Source organism: Schistocerca serialis, chromosome 3, assembly GCF_023864345.2.
Source record: "Schistocerca serialis cubense isolate TAMUIC-IGC-003099 chromosome 3, iqSchSeri2.2, whole genome shotgun sequence".
NCBI lineage: Eukaryota > Metazoa > Arthropoda > Insecta > Orthoptera > Acrididae > Schistocerca > Schistocerca serialis.
In genome coordinates this window covers 318,460,855-318,485,857 of record NC_064640.1, presented here as the reverse complement: position 1 = coordinate 318,485,857, position 25,003 = coordinate 318,460,855, and the positions used below count along the sequence as shown (strand labels likewise).

The window sequence follows — 25,003 nt, the reverse complement described above, 5'->3', positions numbered from 1 at the left end:
CTGTGTTAAGACTAACTGTCCTAAAATAAGTGATGGAGAGCTGATTTCCTCATTCATCATAGGCACTGCCTCTTTGTACTACTTAAGCCTTTGTATGTGATTGGTGTGAAGACAAAAGCAAAATTTTTGTGGGTGCTTTGTCTCTCACAGAATTAGTTTATGTGAGATACAAAGTTTGCTTTGCCTGTTTCTTACACACATCTATAAAACTGTGTAAGGAAAAGTTTGCATGCAACTTATAATTCCAAGTGCAGCATCTGAAGACCAAATTCTAGGCCCTGTGATGGTTTAAATTTGAATTATTGCCATTAAAATTATAGACCATCTAGAAGTAAAGATTTTCGATAAATACTGGCCAACTCTGCACTGCAGCTTATTTTGTGGATGTGTCAAGAAAAAGCACCTGATGTTTTTGTATAAATAAATTCCATATTCATTTACTTCTGAGTTATATTGAAGAAGTGACAGATTATGATAATGAAAAAAACAAAAATTGCTGCTGTAAATGAGTTTCATATAATGATTCAGTTTTTTTAAATTTAATGAGAGGTGTTATTTCATCCAAAAACTGTGAATAATTGCTATCTTCAGATTATAGCAAGGTATACCATTGCCAGTCACAGAAATCTAAGAAAATGGAGAGATCATATTTTACTATTTCTTTTAGTTGAATTTATAATGACCAGTATTACTACACTGCATACAATGATAAGTCACTTCTTCTCAAACATTACAGACTCTCCCTTATTCACATGTAATGGTGTGAAGAACTGACAAGCTATCTTTCTATGTTCAAAAACTGAACCTGCAACCTGTGACTTTTCATGTTTGTTGACTTTGATACAACATATTTTATGTGTGCTATTAATAAAAGTAACAATAAGTAAGATCTGAGTCAGAATAATTTTGATGGAAGGTGCTGAAGAGACTTGTAACAGCCAAAGGAGACAGAGAAATGTTAGGCATTTGGATATCACTTCCTTACAAGCGGTTCAGCAGATTTCATTTTCAGTTGGCTACCATCAGAACTGAGAGAAAAAAACAAGAGATATACCCCATGAATTCAAATCAATTATTTTTTCATTCTGTATTAATTCTTTTATTTACAAATTTTATTATCATATTCTGTAGCTTATGTACTGATTCATTTTATGATCAAATAGATGTGGCTAGCATAGACATATAGGTAATAAACAAACAAATAAAACAAAATATTGAGCAGATTTCTTATAAACACTCATGCTCCAAAAGTAAAAGCAAAGTACTCATGGCTGAGGAATCAAATTAAGGGAACCACGATGCTGGTACCGTAGACTGCAGAAGTATATTCACAATACACAGACTTACATGCTGTATATAGGCGAGCATTATCTAGATTTTGCTATGTGATGTCGATCCACCAGCAGTAAGTGCTTTCAGAAATCTAAAAAGCTAAATTTTTCATTAAAACTAATTCCCCTTAAATTTCTTTGTATGCTTTAACATACTAATAAATACAAGGGCAGTCTTCTTGGAGGAAATCACCTTTCTCAGTCACTCAGTTATGTGTAGGCTTTCTTAATTCTGTGGTCACCTATCATTAATATAATGTAATGTAGTTATACCATTATCAGACCACACACAATGAGAATTGTTGATGGCTACAGTAACAGTCATATTGTGAATATTCCTTACTTGTTCTGAATGTGCTTTAACAGTGCTACAATTATTCAATCTTAACATTTGTGTTCTAGAATAAGACTCAGATATGTGTATATGACATTATCTATCTACACTACTGGCCATTAAAATTGCTACACCAAGAAGATGACATGCTACAGACATGAAATTTAACAAACAGGAAGAAGATGTTGTGATATACAAATGATTAGCTTTTCAGAGTATTCATGCAAAGTTGGCACCTGTGGCGACACCTACAACATGCTGACATGAGGAAAGTTTCCAACCGATTTCTCATACACAAACAGCAGTTGACTGGCATTGCCTGGCGAAACATTGTTGTGATGCTTCATGTAAGGAGGAGAAATGTGTACCATCACATTTCCGACTTTGATAAAGGTCAGATTGTAGCCTATCGCAATTGCGGTTTATCGTATTGCAACATTGCTGCTCGCATTGGTCGAGAGCTTTTAGCAGAACATGGAATCGGTGTGTTTAGGAGGGTAATATGGAACGCTGTGCTGGATCCCAATGGCATCGTATCACCAGCAGTCGAGATGACAGGCATCTTATCCGCGTGGCTGTAACGGATCGTGCAGTCACGTCTCTATCCCAGAGTCAACCGATTGGGATGTTTGCAACACAAAAACCACCTGCACGAACAGTTCGACGACGTTCTGCAGCAGCATGGATTATCAGCTCGGAGACCATGGCTGCTTTTACCCTTGATGCTGCATTGCAGACAGGAGCGCCTGGGATGGTGTACTCAACAACGAACCTGGGTGCACGAATGGCAAAAAGACATTTTTTCGGGTGAATCCAGGTTCTGTTTACAGCATCATGATGATCGCATCCGTGTTTGGTGACATCGCAGTGAATGCACACTGGAAGCGTGTATTCGTCATCGCCATACTGGCGTATCACCCAGCGTGATGGTATGGGGTGCCATTGGTTACACGTCTCTGTCACCTCTTGTTCGCATTGAGGGCACTTTGAACAGTTGACGCTATATTTCAGATGTGTTACGACCCCTGGCTCTACCCCTCATTCAGTCCCTGCAAAACCCTACATTTCAGCAGGATAATGCACGACCGCATGTTGTAGGTCCTGTACGGGCCTTTCTGGATACAGAAAATGTTTGACTGCTGCCCTGGCCAGCACCTTCTCCAGATCTCTCACCAATTGAAAACGTCTGGTCAGTGGTGGTGGAGAAACTGGCTTGCCACAATACGCCAGTCACTACTCTTGATGAACTGTGGTGTCGTGTTGAAGGTGCATGGGCAGCTGTACATGTACACGCCATCCAAGCTCTGTTTGCCTCAATGCCGAGGCGTATCAAGGCCGTTATTATGGCCAGAGATGGTTGTTCTGGATACTGATTTCTCACGATCTATGCACCAAAACTGCATGAAAATGTAATCACATGCCAGTTTCTAGTATAATATATTTGTCCAGTGAATACCCGTTTATCATCTACATTTCTTTTTGGTGTAGCAATTTTAATGGCCAGTAGTGTATATTAAATTTAAACACGTTTGTGACTCATTTTTCTTGCCTTTGAAATGCTTTCAAGCATAAGTGTCTTAGGTATGAAGATTTTGTCTACAATACTTACTGTATATTCCTCTAGCTTTGTCAAATTTTATACATATTACAGTTGCCTGAGGTCTCCAAGTCACCAATCCCATAAACCATTAATCTGTATGATAACAGAATTTTTATTTGTGAAAGTGTTTTCTAGTCGAATGTCATTCAAAGTGCTTTGACTAAATTGTGGTGTTTATTATTTAATATCATGGGGAATTTAAGCATGAATGTTTCACCATGAGGTTACAAAACACATTACATATACCTGAGAAACTACTATATTTTGTGCATGACCTCATAAAGAGCACCTAGGCTATCACAAAAAGTATGGACAAAAAACTTTGCCCTGGTCTTTTAGATGACACAATAATTTTATGTTACATTTGTGCAGAAACAAAGCTTTTTCTGCTTTCAATATATTTCTGCATTTCAGGGGAGCATTTGCTCGTAATGCTGTCCTCAAGGTTCTAAACCTGAATCACAATAAGATAAAGAAACTTGATGCAAATACCTTCCGTGGCATGAGGTTTATACGTCATCTTTTCATGAGTGATAATAACATCACAGATGTTGGAAGAGGGACATTTGGTTCTGTACCAAAAATAGGCATCATTAATCTTGCAAGAAATTATATCAAAAAGATTGATTACCAGATGTTTCAACAGCTTCAGTACGTTGAGGTAATTCAGTTTTTAAGTATGGCCACCTCTATGGTGTGTGTGTGTGTGTGTGTGTGTGTGTGTGTGTGTGTAATTCACTTTTGAATATAATATTTCAATCAAACAAAATTTAAATCATCTTTTATTTTTCATTCGTAACTTTTCATTTATTTATTTACTTTTGTATTGGCACACTTTATAATATTAAATATTTATTTTGTCTTCATTGTTTTTAGGTCATAGATGTTTCAGAAAATAAAGTAAAAGTAATTGAGAAACTTGCATTCAAAGATCTTTATCTAGTGAAGATTAATATTTCGCACAATGAAATTGAAAAAATTGAGGCTGGAGCATTTGAGCAATGTTCAAACATAAGCCTCCTTGACTTATCACACAATAAGATACAGTACATCCCCTCAAAAGCTTTTGATAGTGCTTCATATGCTATTGACTTTAATCTTGCTTACAACCAACTCACAAATCTTTCTCAGGTACGTATTTGGGAAATATAATTTAAATTTCTAAGAATCTTTGTAGGAATGCAATGTTAATCACTTATGACTTAAGTAAAAAAATTATTTATTGTAGATATTTTTGGGTGGCAGTGCAATGCAAGGAATCTTCAAATTGTTAGACATGAAAGTGCACTATTGTTTCTTACATTGTTGGCTAAAATTTCACACATGATATAGTGGCTTGAAATGTTACTTACATATATATATCTTTTTATTTCAGGTCCCTCTTCAAAATATGACTGGGTTGAAGATACTAAATGTTTCTTATAATATGTTGGAAAGTATACCAAGAAACTCATTTCCTAAACTCTATGAGCTTCACACTGTTGATTTAAGCCACAATCAAATCACAGAAATCTGGAACTCAGTTTTTCAAACACTATTCAGTCTCAGATACTTAAATCTCAGTCACAACTCTTTACAGACCATTAAAGGTTCCACATTTGGTGCTTTACACACATTACTTGAACTTGATGTTAGCAATAACAACATATCTGATGTTAATCGTGCTTCCCTGACAAGACTAGCATCAACAAGAACTCTCAGGCTCAACAACAATAAAATCCAAAAAATATTTCAGTTACCCATCTCACTAGCTCATCTTGACCTTAGCAACAATTCAATTGAATCAATTACACCCCTTACAACATGGCCAACAATGAATTCCTTACTGTCTCTTGACCTCAGTCATAATAAAATTGGAGATTCTCTCGAAACAGGAGCATTCACCAACCTACTGACGTTGCAGAAACTTGATTTGAGCTTTAATAATGTATCAAAACCTCCATTTGAAGCTCTGTCTGGCCTGACAACTCTTCAGTATCTGAATCTGAAGGTAAGAGAAAAAAGAGAAATACCTTCACAGCTAACAATTATTTGCAGCTATTTCATCAATAGCCTACAGCACAGATTTCAGTCCAGCTACTGCAATACACAGAATGTTCTCTCCACAGCTAAATGTGATTATTCGAAGAAAATTTTCACTTCTACAAATAATAATTTATCATTGATAGCAATGTCTGGAGAGTAAGGAGTCTAGGGTATGAATAAGTTTTTAATGCAGTGTCAACAGTTCATCCAGAATGAATTTTCACTTTGCAGTGGATTGCGTGCTGTTTTGGTAGAGTTCTTGCTTACAAAAGCCAAAGGTCACAGGTTCAAGTCCCTGTCTGGCACACAGTTTTAATCTGCCAGGAAGTTTCATGTTAGCACCCTCTTCACTGTAGAGTGAAAATTGATTCTGGAAATGATTCATCTGCAGTATCCTTTCTTCTAAGAGAGATAGTCCTACAAGGTGTGCAGGAAAACTTCTGTGAAGTTTTGAAGGTAGGAGATGAGGTACTGGTGGAAGTAAAGCTGTGAGAGCAGGTCGTGAGTCATGCTTGGATGGTTCAATATTAGATTACTTGCCCACAAAAGGTTAAGGACCCAGGTTAGAGTCTCAATCTGACACACAGTTTTCATCTGCCACGTAGTTTCAACAGTCATTAATAAGTCTCCACTGTTCTTCCTTCACATTATACATACAATAGTGTCTTCTCTGAGCCTCACAATTTTGTTTCATTTGAAAGTTTTATACATTTTAGAGATTCAGGCCTAGTATTTGTGGTGCCTATATTTTCTGAATGGCAGCAAAGTGAATGTTTTATTTCCTGACTGAAGGTAGTTTCTACAAAATTTTCCTATATGTTATGCATATAGAATTGTGGAAATATTTTTGGCTGAAATAGATACAGTATTGATATCAATAAAATTGTGTTTAAGATACATTGGCACACATTACATAAAAACATAGTTGAATGTTAAATTCATCTAAGAAAATAGTTTTTTTATGGATTTTAAATCAGTTGTGTGTGATAAACTGAAACACCATGAAATCATAAAATTATTTGTTTTCTATGGTTCAGTGCTACCAGAAAGTCACTGAAAGTTGGTAAAAGTTTCTGAGGAGTCTGCTCCTTCATTTTCAATAGTTAAGTAATTGGGTCCTGAATTTATGTCAATAATGTTTCAAAACTGCAACCACAGATGATTGTGCACAGTATTTTGGACAAACAGTAATCAAAGGTGTAGCACATTGGTGACATCATAGGCACATGAGGAGATGGAATACAATATGTTTTACATGCTGATTTAAGTATTTGAAAGCTTTATACAAGAAGGATACTGCAGTTTTGAAAGATGACCAAAATAAAAGGCAAAAACAAATGCCTCAGAAAGTTTCAGTTACTTTAAAAAGAATCAATGTAATTGCATGTACGAATTTGTTAATGTGAGTGAGAGATGGGTGCAACACCTGATTTCGGAATAAAACATCAAAACCAGTGGCTGGATGTCAGTTTCCCTGTGCCAGAAACAAAATTAGTTCCATATACTGGAAATTTAAGGTCACTGTATTCTGGGATTGAAAAGGGATTCTTCTGATTGATCATGTTGTAAAGGTTAAACACTAACTGATGAATACTACAGAGTTCTTCTGGACAATGTGGGAGAAAATGAAAGATTGTGAAAGAAAAAAAAAATATTAATCAGCAGGCTAATTTATCTGCTCCCAAATCTGAACTGGTACATTACATTACATTAATACTCATTCCCTAAATCATGAATATGACATTTCATAATGATGTTGAATGTGTCAGTTTAACATAAGTTTTCATCACACATTTTTACAGTTACTACTTCATATCTAAAAATTTTTGAGCAATTGATCTGGTTGGCTCAATTAGATTTGTTAAAGGATGATGTCTTACCTGGAGAGTGGCCTGGTTAATGACATTGCAAGCATAGAGGAAGTTGTATGGCTGCTGCAGTTGCAGATGCACTGATATGATCATGAATGGTAATAATAAAACATGTGCTGTTGTTGCATGGTGATGTAAAACTGGCTTTGGCAGTAATGGCCACTCTAGTGATGGAGTAAGAGAGAAGTATGGTAAAAAGGAAGGGTATAAGGTGAAGAGGGTATAGAGGGTGAAGGTAGGAGTAGAACAGGGGTGGGATATTATAGTGGTAGAAAAGTCCATGGTTAATTTTTTCATTGACCACTGGTGAGAAGGTGACAGCAGTCACAGGGGATGCCACAAAAATTATCCAGGTGGTGCAGATGAGAAACAATGACAGGGAAAGTGCCCAGGGTGACAGAAATGACATGAAAGTGTGGTTGAATAATGGCAAAACAATAATCAATACTAGGTACTGCAAATGATAAAAAGTGATGACAGATTGTGACGTACAGAAAGAGATCAAGGGATGATAATGAGAATGATAGGTGGTGATCCAGAAGACACTACAGATATTCAAGGGAGCAATGCACAAAAGGACCGAGTGAGGAAACTGTATCTCATCTTGAACATTAACTCAGAGTGATGCCCTCATTATTTACTGCATGAGTCAATTAGGAGTTCCAACCCACCAACACTCATTAGGTACCTTTAAGAAACTATATGTACAGAACATTTTGACTAACATGTCAACATACAGACCAAACTAATGAAACATGAAATGTGAAATCAAGATTCTGTATATAATGTAGAATTCATAAGGTAGTGAAATCGAGATTCATACTTTGTTTACACCACTAATTCAAAAAATGATCTGTCTGACTGAAGTTTCTGAATGATGGATGTACTATACATCTTATAGTGTGGTTCCTCTATGGTAATCACAATGTCTTCAGGACATGTCTGTTAAAGTCTGTAACTTGTGCTCACAAAATTATTCCAACAGGAAGTTAACATAACTAATTCACATGGCTGCTTGTTCACACAGCCACATGACAAACTCACCAACAACAACTGACCAACACACAAAGACAAAGTGCCCCCTGCTGCTCACCCTTAAATATTTTTCTGTGGTGTCATGCACTGCTGAATCCAAGTTATACACATAAATAATGACCACTGTTCACATCTAAAGCTAATTACAAATACATATAAGATACTAGAAAACAGAGAAATTTTTTGTGGTCATTTTGTGACATCTTATTAAAATAACAACACAGCACTAAATAAGTTATTAACAAAGTTTATGATGCCTGCCTATATCTATTTCTACAATGTGAGAAAGTTTATGTAAAATTATAAATATTTCTGAAATAGGGAGATTTGATACGCATCTGGGAAAACCAAACTGCCTTCATACTGAAGTAACTGCAGAGTATTTATGTAGTAGTAGTAGTTTTATTCATCTGTAGATCTCTTTTCACAAGGATATAGGACATGTCAAAGTATTTACAAGTTTAGACCAATTTAAAATAAGCTTATTCGTATACACATATATTTACAGACTTCTAGTTAGACATAATAATAATTTACCCCTGGTATACAATACTTTGTTTTTACAGATAGCTTATTAAATACACACACACACACACACACACACACACACACACACACACACACACACACATTGCTGATCTCTGGGCCATTTTCTGTATCTCAACTTCCCATTTGCTATCCTGAAAAACTGAGTTGGCATCCCTCCATAATGAGTGAGATGTTGAGCTCAGAAAGAGGAAGAGATGTTAGTATTGTGTTAGGCATAGCTTGTGGGTAAGCATTTCTAGAAAGGAAAAAAGAAGGGAAAAAAACATAAAGTGAAGGTGTTATGTGGAATGTTGGATGTTTTATAATCATTATTATTACTATTATTATTATTTATTTGTACAACATTTTTTTATCAAACCCCTACTCTGTTTTATCTAAGTAATCCTTCAATGTATAAAATGTATTGCATAACAGGTATTTTCAGCTGCCTTTTCAAATAAGTGTATTTTTGCAATTTCTTTAATCTCTTTTGATAGAAAACACTGTTTTGAGTTTTATGTTTATTTTTTCTTGGTAAGTGTAAGTTGAGTCTATCTCTTGTTGCATGGTTATGGACAGAGCTGTTTGTGCAGTAATTAACAATGTTATTTTTGATGTGTATAACTGACTGGTAAATGTATTCACATGCAGCAGTTAAAATCCCCAGTGTTTTGAACAAATCTTTACAATATTGGCACATCTGCATAGCAATTTTAATAAACTCTTATGTATTTCTTTACGTATAAGCATGGTTTCTGAATTAGCTTGTGATGTTTACTGATCTTGTCAGCTCTTATTTTACTTTTCATATGATCAGATCATTGCAATGGTTCAGTTGTTATTAATTTTACAATGTATCTTAATTTAATAAATTTTCTCAATATGTGTCCTAGAATTATGCTTGAAGTTGCAGCTACCTCATCTCATATTTGTAATTTTCTGGTGTATTTGACTTTTCTGTACCAAGTTTGTGTGATTTGCATACTCTGGCTTCAGGAAAAGGCCAACATCTACCACTCAGCCATCAGCTTAGCTGCATACCTTGCTTGATTGGCTGGCTGCCACTAGCTCACACCATGAGCCAGTTTCTCATAATGTTACAAGCTTAACATCACAACACAGTGAATGGCAATAAGTAAATTGCGGGAACAAACACCAAGATTTCAAAGGCAATAACTTGAGGCAGGACTATTTCTTCCATTATCAGTTTTTATATGGCATGTTCACAAGTAAATTAACAATGCTTTGTCATTGTTTTTTCTGCCACTCTCCAAAATAGTAGACACATTGCTTATGAAGAACTACTGTGAATAGCCTAACATATGCAGTGATATGCACTATTGGTACTTACCATTTACCTGCCACTGTCATTAAACACACATGTGATCTAACATCATTTATCTAACTAAATCTAACATAACTATATCATTCATCATATTAAATTTACTAACTGCTTACAATTTTCTCACTGTCTTTTCTTTGTCACTACATTCATTCCTGTCTGCTGTCATCACAACTGACCTAAAAGAAATACACGAGTACTGTGTAGACACTAGTAGCAAAGATAAGTCTCTGATTTTTAGTCTTGCACTTCATATATAAAACATTAAGCAATTTCCTTTTCTTGCTGTCTGTTCATGATACAACAGCTAACATAACTCCAGTAGCTAATTCTTATGAAGATATTGTGGAAAATTAATCCTACCACACTTGTTTAACGGCATCAGGCTATAGCTAAAGATGAAGAGGCACAAAAACTGTCACTAAAGCAATGGCATGTACAGGTACTTCTCTGAAATCCTTTATAAAGTACAGGTTTTTAGTTGGTCTCTTACATTGTACATAGAGTTATCATTTTCATGATCCTCTTCATAAACAGTTAACTTTGAGTCTTCCTTTTCCCTGTCATAAGAATCTTCCTTGTACTATGTTATTTAATTATCTCTTAGCATAAATGTTTCTTTATACTTATTTCTGAATCTTTGTCATGGATTTGAGGATTGAGATGATTTTTTTTATTACTGCAAAAAGTAATTTATGACTTCATTGAAGGACTGTTTGTTTCTGTTATATTACGTTCTATTTTATTTTATCTCACTATACTTTAGGCTATTTCTATACCTAGTTACAGTTCCTGTACCTTTAGAAAGCTGTGTGATTATTGAAATTCTTCCAATAAGTTTTAATGGCTATAAATTATAGCACATATAGAAATGTAAATTGTAGACAAAGTTAAAAATTCTAAAGTGATATTTTTCTCATGTAGAACAATGAAATAAAGTCCCTTGGCAGAGGTGCATTTGGAAGGCTACCAGTAGTGTTTGATTTGAATTTGGCCCACAATAAATTAAATAACATTTCTAAAAATGCATTTGAGGGGCTTCTTCAATTGCTGACTCTAAATTTAACTGCAAACAATTTAACTCACATTCCAAATGGAGCTTTCTTAGGTAAGCATACATTTCAAAATATCATTCATTCTGTAATTTGTGTTGGTTCATTTCTGAGTATGTTTGCTTATAGATAATGTTAAGAAGTGTATTATGTATAGTTTTCTTATCAAAGTACACATCTACAAAGTATGAATTATACTATATTTTATCATCTTCAGTTTCTGCTTCTTACAAAACATGAGTTTTGCATAGCCAGTAAAACTGAGAGGCATGCTGTCTAAGATGCTGAACAAGTGTGGAAATATGCAGAAGCATCACAACTGAAACAACAATCTGTGAATATGTATTTATTCAGCTGATCACTTCATGAATGTCTTGTTGTCCTATTATGTGAGATTTACACTGTATTGAAATGGAAATCGTACTACTGGACAAACTGCTTTTCCAGAAACAGGAAGTAAAGTACAGTGAGATAAATGCTTCTGGCCATAGAAGCATACTTTTTTTGTGCCATATGTTGGAGAACTTGCAGACTGATAAACATGTATATATTCTATTCAGAGCAACCTAATTTTGATTGAATTACTTATTAGATTGGTTCCATTAGAACTTCTTAATTGTACTTTTCATGCATTATATGTGTAAGTATGTACCATTTCACTTTGATGTGCATCTAATAAGGAAATATACAAGTATATTACACACTTACAAGTGATGAAAGTTAGTATAGCTAGTTGCTGGTCATTTGTAGGAAGAATGTGCATCTGTTTATAGTTGATGTTTCTAAATCCCCATTAGACATCTTGAGGGCTTTTAGTGTGTTGGGACCTTTGCTGTTCATGTTGTATGTTAATGACCTTGCAGACAATATAAATACTGCTCACTTCCCTGAGGCACACCTGAAGTTACTTCTACATCTGACCCCTGCTGTTCATGTTGACTAGTGGAACTGGCCAACTCATACATTTTGGTATACATGTTCCTGATGTATGTCTGCATTTTCAGCTGTTTGGAATGTTTAGTTTATTTGTGATGGTCAAAAGATTTTGTTTTTGAGCCTTTGGTGAATTTGTGCTTTCAAAAAAGATGGATCAAAAAATCTGCATAAAATTTTTCTTTAAAACTGGAATAAAGTTCAGCACCACATTTGAAATGTTAACTATGGCTTTTGGCAAATCTACTATCAGTAACACATGAATTTACAAGTGGTATAAATGTTCCAAAGGGGGTCAAGAGGATGTTGAAGATAACGACTGCTCTGGATGCCCTAGCACATCAGTCACTGATAACAGTGTGGAAGAAGTACAGAAAATGGTTCTGGAAGATCACTGAATCACCATCAGAGATGTGGTTGATGATGCCAGCATATTCTCTCTCTCTTTTTTTTTTCATGTAGATGTCACTCAGAAATTGCTGACAGGTGATTGGGTGTCATGTCTGTACGTGAGATTTCCACACTCCTAACATCTGTAGGTCCACTGTTTCCGATGTGATAGTGAAGTGGAAATGTGAAGGGACACGTAAAAAGCCAACCTCAGCTGTTGACTGACAGAGACCGCCAACAGTTGAAGAGGGTCTTAATGTGTAATAGGCAGACATCTATCCAGACCATCACACAGGAATTTCAAACTGCATAAGGATCCACTGCAAGTACTACGATAGTTAGGTGGGATGTGAGAAAACTTGGATTTCATGGTAATGCCAAACGATGCCTTGCTTGGTATAAGGAGTGGTAACGTTGGACGGTTCAACAGTGGAAAACCATTTTGTCAACTGACGAATGATGGTACACAATGTGGCGATCCGATGGCAGGGTGTGGGTATGGTGAATGCCCGGTGAACGTCATTTGCCAGCGTATGTAGTGCCAACAGTAAACTTTGGAGGTGGTGGTGTTATGGCGTGGTCATGTTTTTCATGGAGGAGGCAGGCATCCCTTGTTGTTTTGCCTGGCACTATCACAGCACAGGCCTACAGTGATGTTTTAAGCACCTTCTTGCTTCCCACAGTTGAAGAGCAATTCAGGGATGGCGATTGCATCTTTCAACACAATCAAGTACCTGTTCCTAATGCACAGCCTGTGGTGGAGTGGTTATATGACAATAACATCCCTGTAATTGACTGGTCCTGACCTGATCCCTACAGAACACCTTTGGGATGTTTTGGAACATCGAATTTGTGCCAAGCCTCACCGACCGACATCAATACCTCTCTTCAGTGCAGTGCTGCATGAAGAATGAGCTGCCATTCCCCAGGAAACCTTCCAGCACCTGACTGAACATATGCCTGCGAGAGAGGAAGCTGTGATCAAGGCTAAGGGTGGGCCTACACCATACTGAATCCCAGCATTACCAAAGGAGGTCACCACGAACTTGTAAGTCATTTTCAGCCAGATGTCTGGATACTGTTGATCACATAGCGTACAAAGTCAGCCCAGATACAAGGTCTGTTCAAAAAATTCCAAAATTTTGTCTACAAAATTTTTCTATGGTTACATTCTACTTATTGTGCACTGTCTGCTTCGAAATACTCTCCTCCATAATGGATACACTGCTCCCAACACTGTTTCTACTTCCAGAAGAAGTCTTGGTATGCCTCTTGCTGGATCATGCAATGCCATCTGCGAATTTCCTTTTATCTCATCTGTCGTTGCAAATCTTCATCCTTTCAATGGGGTTTTCAGCTTCGCAAATTAAAAAAGTCTGCAGGGGCCAGGTCTGGAGAGTATGGAGCATGAGGCAGCACAGTGATTTAATTTTTTGTGCAATAGTCATGCACCAACAGGGATGAATGTGCGGGTGTATTATCATGATGTAAGAGCCATGAATTGTCTCATCACATTTCAGGCCACTCTCACATTTCCTCACAGGCGTCGCAAGATGTCCCAATAGCACCACTGATAAACAGTTTTCTTTTCATGCCAATAAACTTCACCAACAACCATGTACTTTAAGATATTTCATTTTATTCTGAAAGCAATCAATTTTGGCATTTCATTTTGCCAGCTTGAGGCCCCATACACTTTTATCCAAATAAACAAACTTGTCATATAGCACCATAAATCACTGGATATCATAAATTACAATCATTATACAATTGCTTCATATGAAGACATGAAGTTTATTGACATTGAAAGTTACTTGCCAGCTGATGTCCCCTGGCCTTGGTGGACCAACAGAGATTAACAGTTTGTCCTTGTGGCATGAATTCAAAGTCAAAGAAAACTATCATCTGACCTGACCTTACAAGCTTTTTTGGTCTTGGAGAACCTTTTCCGACCCATGGTGAAGACTGAACCTTGGTCTCAACATCATAACCATAGACCCAAGTTTCATCACCAGTTATGATTCTCTTAAGGAACATTCTTATTCGCACAATCTAAAAGCTCTTCACACATTGGGAGACAAAGATTTTTCTGATCTTGACTAACAAGTTCGGGGCTGAATTTGATGGCAACAAGATGGATTCCAAGATGATGTGTCAGAATTCATGACAAGAGCCAACTGAAATGTTACATTCTTCTGCAACCTTTTGGACAGTTAGTCTTTGATTGGCACACACAATTTTGTTGATGTTCCTGACACGGGCATTGTTGGTAGACATCAAAGGGCATCCTGAATGAGGGTCATTTGTAATTTCTGTCTGGCCATTTTCAAACTATGTGAACAACTTGTAACACTAATTATGGTTTAAGCACTCAACACCATAGGCTTCCTGCATCATTTTGTGTGTCTCTGTAAAGGTTTTCTCAAGTCTCATGTGAAATTTAATGCAGATGCATTGCTCCTCTAACTTTGCCACCTCAAAATTTGCAAACCATGTGACACAATGTTCTATGCAATACAGCACAGAACAATAGCTACCAGATATACAACAATGAAACTTGCAGTAGTTACACATTAAACACAGGAATGTGCAGGGATGCCAAATGAAGTTCACTCCTACACACCATCGGCATGACATTAGGAAAGTTCCACAATTTTTTGAACAGTCCTCATATGTGCATATGCTGATGATGTAGCAATTATTACTTAAAGAAGAGTTTCACTAGAGAGAACAATAGGTGAGCTGAAAGAAGCAGCAGTACTTAAGAGTCGTAGCCATTAATGGAAAGAAGACTAAATACATGAATTTCACCAGGAAGGGAAATAATATCTTGGATAAACTATCAGCAGCTGGTTTCAATTTTGAACAAGTGGAGAACTTTGATTATCTGGGATCTAATATTGATATGACAAATTCCATGTCAACTGAAATAAAACAGTGCATCCTAAGTGGTAGCACATGCTTCCACATATTTAGGAAATTGTTGGCCTCTACGTTATTAAATAGACAACTGAAATTTCAGGGTCATGATCAGGCCAGTTGTAACCTATAGATGTAGAACATGGACACTGATGAGTGCTTATGAGCAGCAGCTCAGGATATTTGAATGCAGGGTTCTGTGCAGGATCTACATGGCAATTCAGGATAACAACGGTTTCTAGAGATCTAGAATGAACACTGAGCTGGATAGCCTCATACAGGGAGCTGACATTGTAAGAACAATACAAAGTAGGAGAATAGCCTGCCTTGGACATGTCCTTAGGATGGATACTGGATGAACAACTACAAAGGTTTTTGAATGGAGGCGAACTGGATGAGGACAGAGACACAGACCATGAAAGTGGTGAACAGACGATGTAGAAGAGGATATAAAATCCCTTGAGTTAGAGGATGGTGGAGAACTGCACTGGAGAGGGCAGAATGGAAGAAACTTGTTGAAGAGGATAAGATCCATGCACGGTTGTAATGCCATGAGAAGAAGAAGAAGAAGAAGAAGAAGAAGAAGAATGAAGACTCTCGTACTTCAAGAAGAATGTAATAACTCCAGTTTCAAAGAAAACACGTGTTTGCAGGAATGAATATTACAGAACTATTAGATTAATAATTCATTGTTGCAAATTAGGGGTATGAATTATTTACAGAAAAATTTAAAGACTGGTAGAAGCTGACCTCTGTGATTATCGGTTTTGGTTCTGGAGAAGTCTAGGAACATATGAGGCAATACTGACACCGTGATTTATATTAAAAACCTACATTTAAAGCATTTCATATATTTAAAGAAAGTTTTTGCAATGTTGTATAGAATACACTCTTCATAATTCTGGAGTTGGAATAGATAAAATACAGTGGACAAAATAACATCTACAAGTGAACTTTATCCACAATGGATGCAGTTGATCTCCGTGACTATTCCTTTATAGAGTGTAGAATACTAACCTAAAACTTGTACAGGAATGGACTGCAGTTATTAGAGTCAAAGCACATGAGAAGGTAGCGTTAGTTAAGAAGAAAGTGAGGCAGGTTTGTAGCCAATCCCCATTTATTCAGTTCACAGACTGAGCAAGTTACGAAGAAAACCACGTAGAAATTTGGAATGGGAATGAAGATTCAAGAAGAAGAAATTAACAACTTTGAGGTTTCTGTTATTGGTGACAAAGGTGTTGGAAGAGCAGTTGAATGTAATGGACAGTGTCTTTAAAAGAGATTATATAATGAAGAACAGCAAAAGTAAAAGAAGGGTAATGGAATGAAGGCAAATTATGTCAGGTAATGCTGAGAGAATTAGATTAGGAAATGAGAAACTAAAATTAGTACATGAATTTCACTATTTTGGCATAAAAATAACTGATTATGGCTGAATTAGAGAATAAATAAAACAAAGACTGGCAATAGCAAGAAAACTATTTCTCACAAAGAGAAACTGGTTAACAATGAATATAAATTTGTATGTTATAAATCCTTTTCTGAAGGTATTTGTCTAGAGATAACCTTGTACGGAATTCAAACATGGACAGTTAACAGTTTGAACAAGAAGAGAATATAAGTTGGTGAAAAGTGGAGCAACAGAGGAATGCAAAGATCAGAGGGATAGATTGCCTAGCTAATGAAGAGGTACTGAATCAAACTGGGGACAAAAGAACTGTGTGACACAACTTCAGTGAAAGAACAAATTGGTTGACAGGATGCATCTTAAAGCATCAAAGTATGGTCTGTTTGGTAGTGGAAGAAAGTGTGAGTGTTTAAAATTGTAGAAGACAAGGCTTGAATGTTGTAAGGTATTTTAAATGGATACAGGTTGTAGTATTATAAAGGGAGCATTAGGCAACTATTGATTGCAACAGGAGAAAGAACATAACAGAGAATGAATGGGTAGCTTTAAGAGAGAGTATAGTTAAGGCAGCTGTCAGGCTCCTTGTACAGGACAGACTAACAGGGAGAGCTGCATCAAACCAGTCTTCAGACAGAAGACCATGACAACAACAATAACAACAACTGATTGTTGTCATACCCTTGATACTAAATGCCACCTTTGTGTCTTTATTGCTCTGAACATGTCATGTCTTGTCATTCTCCTGATTTCAACATACCACTCCCCAATGAGGAAATGCTGACTCAGTTTTTCAGGTGGATAGAGGGGAGGACACGAAAACATGCATGGAAAATGGATGAAGTTTTACAGGCCCAGAATCATTTTTCTGAACAACTGTAGTTAATACAATGGACATAACAGCATGTTCATGGTTCAGATATCACCAACATGTGTCCTTAGTGTGTACAGTGATGAAGATGAAAACTATATGTTATAAGTTTCTTAAAGCTAACTGTGTGTAGATAAAAGAAAATTGTACAAAAGGGACCACTAAAATGAGGCTGTGCTGTTGTTAAGAAATTGACCTCATATTCAGGAGGATGGAGTTTGCTCTGACCAGCCATCATGATTTAGATTTTCCAAGGTTTTTTTAAAAAAATATCATTTATGGCATATGGCAGGATGGTTCCTCCATCAAGGGCACAGTTGCCCACATGTTCTCTCTGTTTTTGAACTACTTATTTTCATTGCATTAAATTGAAAAATCCCATATCTTTGTATGATTATTCCTGGATGAATGAATAAATAAAATAAATAAATGACACATAAGTTGGTGGATTGTAAGGTGTAAAGTGAACCACTGTACAGCACTTGAAGATAAATTTAGCCTTGTTAATCTTAGACAATTATGATAGAATACAAGTTGGCTGGTAGTCAGAGGGTTATTTTCCAGATTCCTTCTTGAATAATAGTTTTATACAATCCCTATTTCTATGATGTTGAGTAGGCACTTGGGTTCAGAGAGTAGTTAAAGGTGTCATTCATTTGTTTTGGGCAGTAATAAGTCAACAATAAATTTGATCATACACACTGTTGTCATCATATCCTGCAGCTGTCTATGTAATTTCAGTGACTGATTTTCTCAGTGTATTAACCATTATGCACTGAAGAAAAAATTCTTTCTTTTATCAACCATTGCTTCTTTCAGCATAACGATGGTTTCCAACTTTTCATGTTGGTTAAGCAAAGATGTTTTCATTGTACAATACAGGTTTAGATCCTGAAGGGGCACAATAATGTATTTATAGGAAAAAGTGCCTGTACTCAAAGAGGCGCCATTTACATTCCAAAAACAGTAGTTACTACTGAACTTATGAAGAGATATGTGGACTACATCTGGAGGATATTCATTACAGTTCTGTTGAACTACAAGCTTGCAGAATATTAGACCAACATTTTGTCTGGATTTAAGACTTTCTGACATAAAGAACTTAACTTCTTGTTTTTATGAGGCAAAATCATCAGATGTAAAAGTAATTTTGAGACAAACCCAGAGAATTGTAATAGGGTGATAAATATCAATTGTCTATACAAATAATCTGATGGATGATGTCAGAAGGTTGTTTGCACATGTCTTTGGAGAAGTTACAATGGTGAAAAACTGTAGCAAATTGCAGGAAAACCTGCAGAGGGTTGGCACATGATGAAAATTCCAAGATCATATATTCAAGAAGAGTCAGGTAATTTATTACTTTCTCTTACAGGGCTCTCACAAAATGACTATGACAACAAATTCAGAGATATCTGGGCTCATATGGGTCATTCCTTCTATCCACCATTAGATAGTTCGCAGAGTATAGAAGTTATGGGGATCACCACTTCAGTAATTAATGCTTCAGAGGTTTTTTCTGGGTGTGTGAAGTGATAAAACTATTGTCATTTATGTTAATATTGCTGGCAGTCTTCATTAGGGTGACAATCATTCTGATGAAGGCTGCCTGCAATAGTAGCCAAAATATTGCTCATTTTATCATATCATGACACCAGAAGAAGCTTATTGAAATGGTCTTTGGCTGGGAAAGCCCTCATACACCAGAGACCCTTTTGCAAGAGAACCTGTCCAAGATGATGTTTCATTTTGAGTAAGTTGATCTTGTCACAAAGTTAAGCACTTTTGTTCTTCTTCTTATATTGATAAAGAACTAGTCTGCATTAATAGAATTCTCAAATTAATATGCTGACATACTTAACATCTCATGCCATGCACCACACTGCTGTACAGTAGCTGTGTCGCAGAATGAAAGATAGCAGATGGTGTTATTGGCAGCAGCAGTCTCTGTGGTTTAAGTCCTCTATAACACTTTCTTGTAATCTTATGATTTACACTGAATTATAAAAGTATCTTTTCCTAACTTGTGACTAAGGGATGAAAATATGTTTGTATCATGCAACTACTTTCATTGCAACTGTAACAGTTTCCTGTAATATTCCACCCTAAATGCATTATTAATATTATATAGTGACATAAGAACTATACTAAAAGTTAACACACCATCAATGTTCCTTGCATGTATTACAGAAGTCAGGAGCTCTTCATCTAAGCTATCCCACAAAGGTAGACTAACAGCAGAAGTTGCTGCTACTGAGCTTCTTAATACATACATGTTATCAGAAATAAACCAATTATACAGGGTGATTCAAAAAGAATACCACAACTTTAGGAATTTAAAACTCTGCAACGACAAAAGGCAGAGCTAAGCACTATCTGTCGGCGAATTAAGGGAGCTATAAAGTTTCATTTAGTTGTACATTTGTTCGCTTGAGGCACTGTTGACTAGGCATCAGCGTCAGTTGATGCTAAGATGGCGACCGCTCAACAGAAAGCTTTTTGTGTTATTGAGTATGGCAGAAGTGAATCGATGACAGTTGTTCAGCGTGCATTTTGAACGAAGTATGGTGTTAAACCTCCTGACAGGTGGTGTATTAAATGTTGGTATAAACAGTTAACAGATAATGGGTGTTTGTGCAAAGGGAAAAGTTCTGGACGGCCGAGAACGAGTGATGAAAATGTAGCACGCATCCAGCAAGCATTTGTTCGCAGCCCAGGAAAATCGACTCGCAGAGCTAGCAGAGAGCTGCAAATTCCACAATCAGCTGTATGGAGAGTCCTACGAAAAAGGTTAGTTATGAAACCTTATCGTCTGAAATTGGTTCAAGCACTGTCTGCAGCTGATAAGATTAAAAGAATCGATTTCTGTGATTTTATCCTTGCTCAAATGGAAACAGATGAATCTTTCATTTCAAAGATTGTGTTTAGTGATGAAGCAACTTTCCACACTAACGGGAAAGTCGACCGTCACAATGTCTGTATATGGGGCACTGAGAATCCACGGGAAACAACTCAGTATGAACGTGACTCGCCTAAGGTGAATGTTTTCTGTGCCATTTCAGCCAATAAAGTTTTTGGTCCCTTTTTCTTCGAAGGTGCTACTGTAACTGGACTACAGTATCTGGAGATGTTAGAGAATTGGCTGTTCCCTCAGCTCGAACAAGAAGCACAACAATTCATATTTCAGCAGGATGGAGCGCCACCACATTGGCACTTATCTGTCCGTAACTACCTGAACGTCAACTACCCGAGGCGATGGATCGGCCGCCAGGCAGCCCGTGACAGAGCACTTCATCACTGGCCTCCAAGAAGCCCTGATCTTACCCCCTGCGATTTTTTCTTATGGGGGTATGTTAAGGATATGGTGTTTCGGCCACCTCTCCCAGCCACCATTGATGATTTGAAATGAGAAATAACAGCAGCTATCCAAACTGTTACGCCTGATATGCTACAGAGAGTGTGGAACGAGTTGGAGTATCGGGTTGATATTGCTCGAGTGTCTGGAGGGGGCCATATTGAACATCTCTGAACTTGTTTTTGAGTGAAAAAAAACCTTTTTAAATACTCTTTGTAATGATGTATAACAGAAGGTTATATTATGTTACTTTCATTAAATACACATTTTTAAAGTTGTGGTATTCTTCTTGAATCACCCTGTATTTCTGTCAAAAACATTGTAGCATCTACTCTGGAAATTAATGGAATATTGTGCTACGTGACAGATGTAATTATGATGTATAGTGGAAATATTAATAAGGGTATCATAGACACCAACATGTTGAAACAAAACATGAATATCTAAGATTTGTGAAACATCACATGAAAAGTCTGTATGTTTTATATACAGTTATTAAAATCACCAAACAATGTCTGAACCTACCTCCTTCCCCCATAACATATTGTGAATGAATTTTGTCAGTCAGGAATGAATTTAATGGCTGTATCTCATTCAGTTGCTGTGTAACTCAGTCTAACATTCAGTCAAAATGCAACATATCTCTAAATAAAGCCTGTGATTTTCTTGTGTTGTCTTGGATGAAATATAGGATACTGATAGCGGCATTTTTGTATAAAATTAAATGAGTAAATCTTTTAATGTATAAGTGACACTAACTGAAAAACTACCATCATGCATTTAAATGCTCATGTGGTTTCCACTGAGTTTAAATGGTATCTTGCATGTTGCATGTGTTATTCAAGACTTTTCATGGCATTCCTCAGGAGAATCAACATTTATGAAATGACAATTGTTCAGAAAATTCCAAAAATGAGATATTTTTACAGTGTACACATTTCAGTAATTTTGGAATCAATAACAATTCTTGTATATACAGTAAATCAATTTCACTCCATGTGAATAAGCACATAGTTTGTAACTAAAATACAATTGAAGCATTGGTTGTGTTTTTTGTAATAACAAAATCAGAAAAAGTGTAATGTAAGTATGTGTACTGCAATGGAAATGCTTTGTCTTTCATTTATTTAAGAAAAAAAATGTAAATCCTTATTTCATTTTGAAATAGTTATATGTAATTTTAGTGACATACAAAGTTTGGACAGAACGCTGCATGCATTTTCTACTAGTTTCAAGGAATATATAAACAAATTATTGACTACTTGTACTACATACTTCCAAATATCAATACAGTTTTGTACAACCTTCTGGGCTCCTAGAAGATACCATGCAGCAGTCATGCAAACAAATATGCATATTGTACAATAAACATATTGTGAATGAATTTTGTCAGTCAGGAATGAATTTAATGGCTGTATCTCATTCAGTTGCTGTGTAACTCAGTCTAACATTCACAGACATAGATTTAGGTAATTATTTTCTCTCCATTTTCTTTTTTCATAAACAACTGTGATTATCTAAAGGTATTCTTCGTGGATGAGTCAGGTTTTGGGTTAGACATAGGCAAGGGTTTCTCACTTCAAGTAGAACAATAACTGTAAAGTACTTCAATGTTGAAATGATCCTCTACGTTTACACGGCAATATTTTCTTGTGTATACCCTGTAAATAATGAAAAAAATCTATAGTTTAACAGCATGTTTGCATGATTGATTTAAGAGGCCTACTGACAAACTTTCAGATGTTTTTTAGTTATGTCTACTGAATTGATTGAAACAAGAAACCTGTATTCTCCAATAGCTTATTTAGATTCTTGATATCTATGGAAATAAACTAATTAAATAAGCACTAAATTAGTATCTGTACTACCATGTAAATGTAATGGATAACCAAAAGTTATGAACAAAATTACATGAATTATGCAATAATTCTTTGCAAAACTTGTACACTTTCATTGGGATACTGTTCAGCACCTACTACATTATAACAGATAACTTTTATTAAACTAGCTGTCCAGATATTGTCTGCTGTGATCACTAATGACTGTTCATTGGACATCTTAGGGGACTGAAACACAATAGCAGCTGTAAAAGTCCTAGCACATACATCAATGAAAATTTTCACTAAAGTTTCATAAAGTAGGTCCACTTGATGACTGCATGTATAAATGTCCCAGTGAATCATATTTTGTAAATGAAATGGCTATGGAACAGGACCATTGCAACCAATCTACTGAGTGAGACTTTCAGATGTGAGCTATACAAAGGAGAAGTGACTTTATTGTCAACTGCATATACCACAATTTAATGTAAATATTTTGTTTGCACTCTTGTCACACTTATCATGTAATCTCAGAAAAAGTTAATTAGGACAAAACCAGGATACAGTTTAATTGTTCAGTAATGATCCTCTGGAGACCATAGCTTCCTTGCACTCAACATTCATCAAACAATACCTTAACAGCAACTGAAAGTTTGTTGGTTGTTTTCATATAGACCTTGTACTTGTAGTTTTTCCCCTTTTATAATCACAGAATGTCCTACAAGTCTTTCACAAGACTAGTGTCATACTCATGACGCTAATTTGTAACATTAATACCTAAGAATACTGTACTATTATAATGTAGAAGCTTAGATGTTAGCTCATGATGAAACTAACTTCAATTTTGTTGGTTGGAACATCCTCTGAACTGTTCATTGTATATTTTTGTGTCAATAGGAATGATATTATGCCATAATTCCAAGTAAATATGTGTATAGAGAAAAGCTTGTGTAACTGCTTTTGAAATTACTAACATCCATGAAACTTCATACATGGAATGTAAACTGGTGTGCAGAATTTATGGGCGAAAGTAACTTTCACATTATGAGTCAATGCCCAGTAACATAGCTCAAAGAAACTTGGACAATACATTGAATTAACTGGTATAGTATAGTGTAGTATAGAACAATACACTTACCGTGATTCATGATGGCCCCCTGGACGTTACATGGTTTTTTAATCATGTTGTGTGATCATCACAATGGCAATTCATACCCTGCAATGTGTTCCCATGTTGGCCACAAGGTTGGTAAAGAGCTTTTGTGGGAGGGAGTTCCATTCTTACACCACCACAGTTGACAACTGCAGTATGCAGTTGGTGCATATGGAAATGTGCAGTACATCTTCCCAAGGCATTCCACATATGATTGGTGGGATTTAAGTCAGGGAAATAGACAGGCCAGTCAATTTGCCAAATATCCTCTCATTCCAACAACCACTCCACCTGCACTGTTTGATGCAGTCACACATCATCATCCTTAAAAATGAAGTCACAGATGAATGCACCCCTGATAAGATGCACTTGGACAAAGAGTACAGTGTTACAATAATGATGACCAGTGAGTGAACTATGTCCAAAGTTTTTCAGAACACCCGTGCGACATTATGCCTCCCCATGTCATAACATCTGGACCATCAAAATTATCATGCTCAACAATGCTTTACATACCCCCACATGGCAAGAAACCAGAACACGTGATGCAGTCAGGAACATTGTCAAATATGATCATTTTGGTGATCCAAGAGTTATGATGTGAGGAGACATAATGTTGCCTGGGCATACTGATCTCCAAATCTTTGAACGTGGTACACTCACTGGTCAACATTATTTTAACACTGTACCCCTTCCACATATGTATCTTTTCAGAGGTACATTTGGCACTGATTTCATTTTTATGGATGGTAATGCATGACCACAAGGAATAATGCAAGTAGAGGAGCTCTTGGAATGAGAGAATATTTGACAAATATACTAGCTTGCCTTTTTCCAAGACTCAAATCCCATCAAGCACATGTGGGATGCCTCGAGGAGATGTACTGCAAATTTCTGTACCCATCAACTGCCATCCAGCAGTTGTCAACTGTGCTGGTGTAGGAATGGAATGCCCTACCACAAGAACGAGAGGATACTTGGTGAATAGACTGGCCTGCCAATTTCCCTGACTTAAATTTCATTGAGCACATGTGGG

At 36.4% G+C, this 25,003-nt stretch overlaps 1 protein-coding gene across 1 annotated transcript in view; it reads left to right on the top strand.

The window, feature by feature from the left end:
• Positions 1 to 25,003, top strand: part of LOC126470126 (protein artichoke) — a 181,944-nt gene that overhangs the window by 131,772 nt on the left and 25,169 nt on the right. Inside the window, exons 5-8 of the mRNA XM_050097741.1 lie at positions 3,680 to 3,926; positions 4,142 to 4,396; positions 4,641 to 5,255; positions 10,991 to 11,174. Of these exons, the coding sequence (XP_049953698.1) occupies positions 3,680 to 3,926; positions 4,142 to 4,396; positions 4,641 to 5,255; positions 10,991 to 11,174 (1,301 nt within the window). The remainder of the gene's footprint in view (positions 1 to 3,679; positions 3,927 to 4,141; positions 4,397 to 4,640; positions 5,256 to 10,990; positions 11,175 to 25,003) is intronic.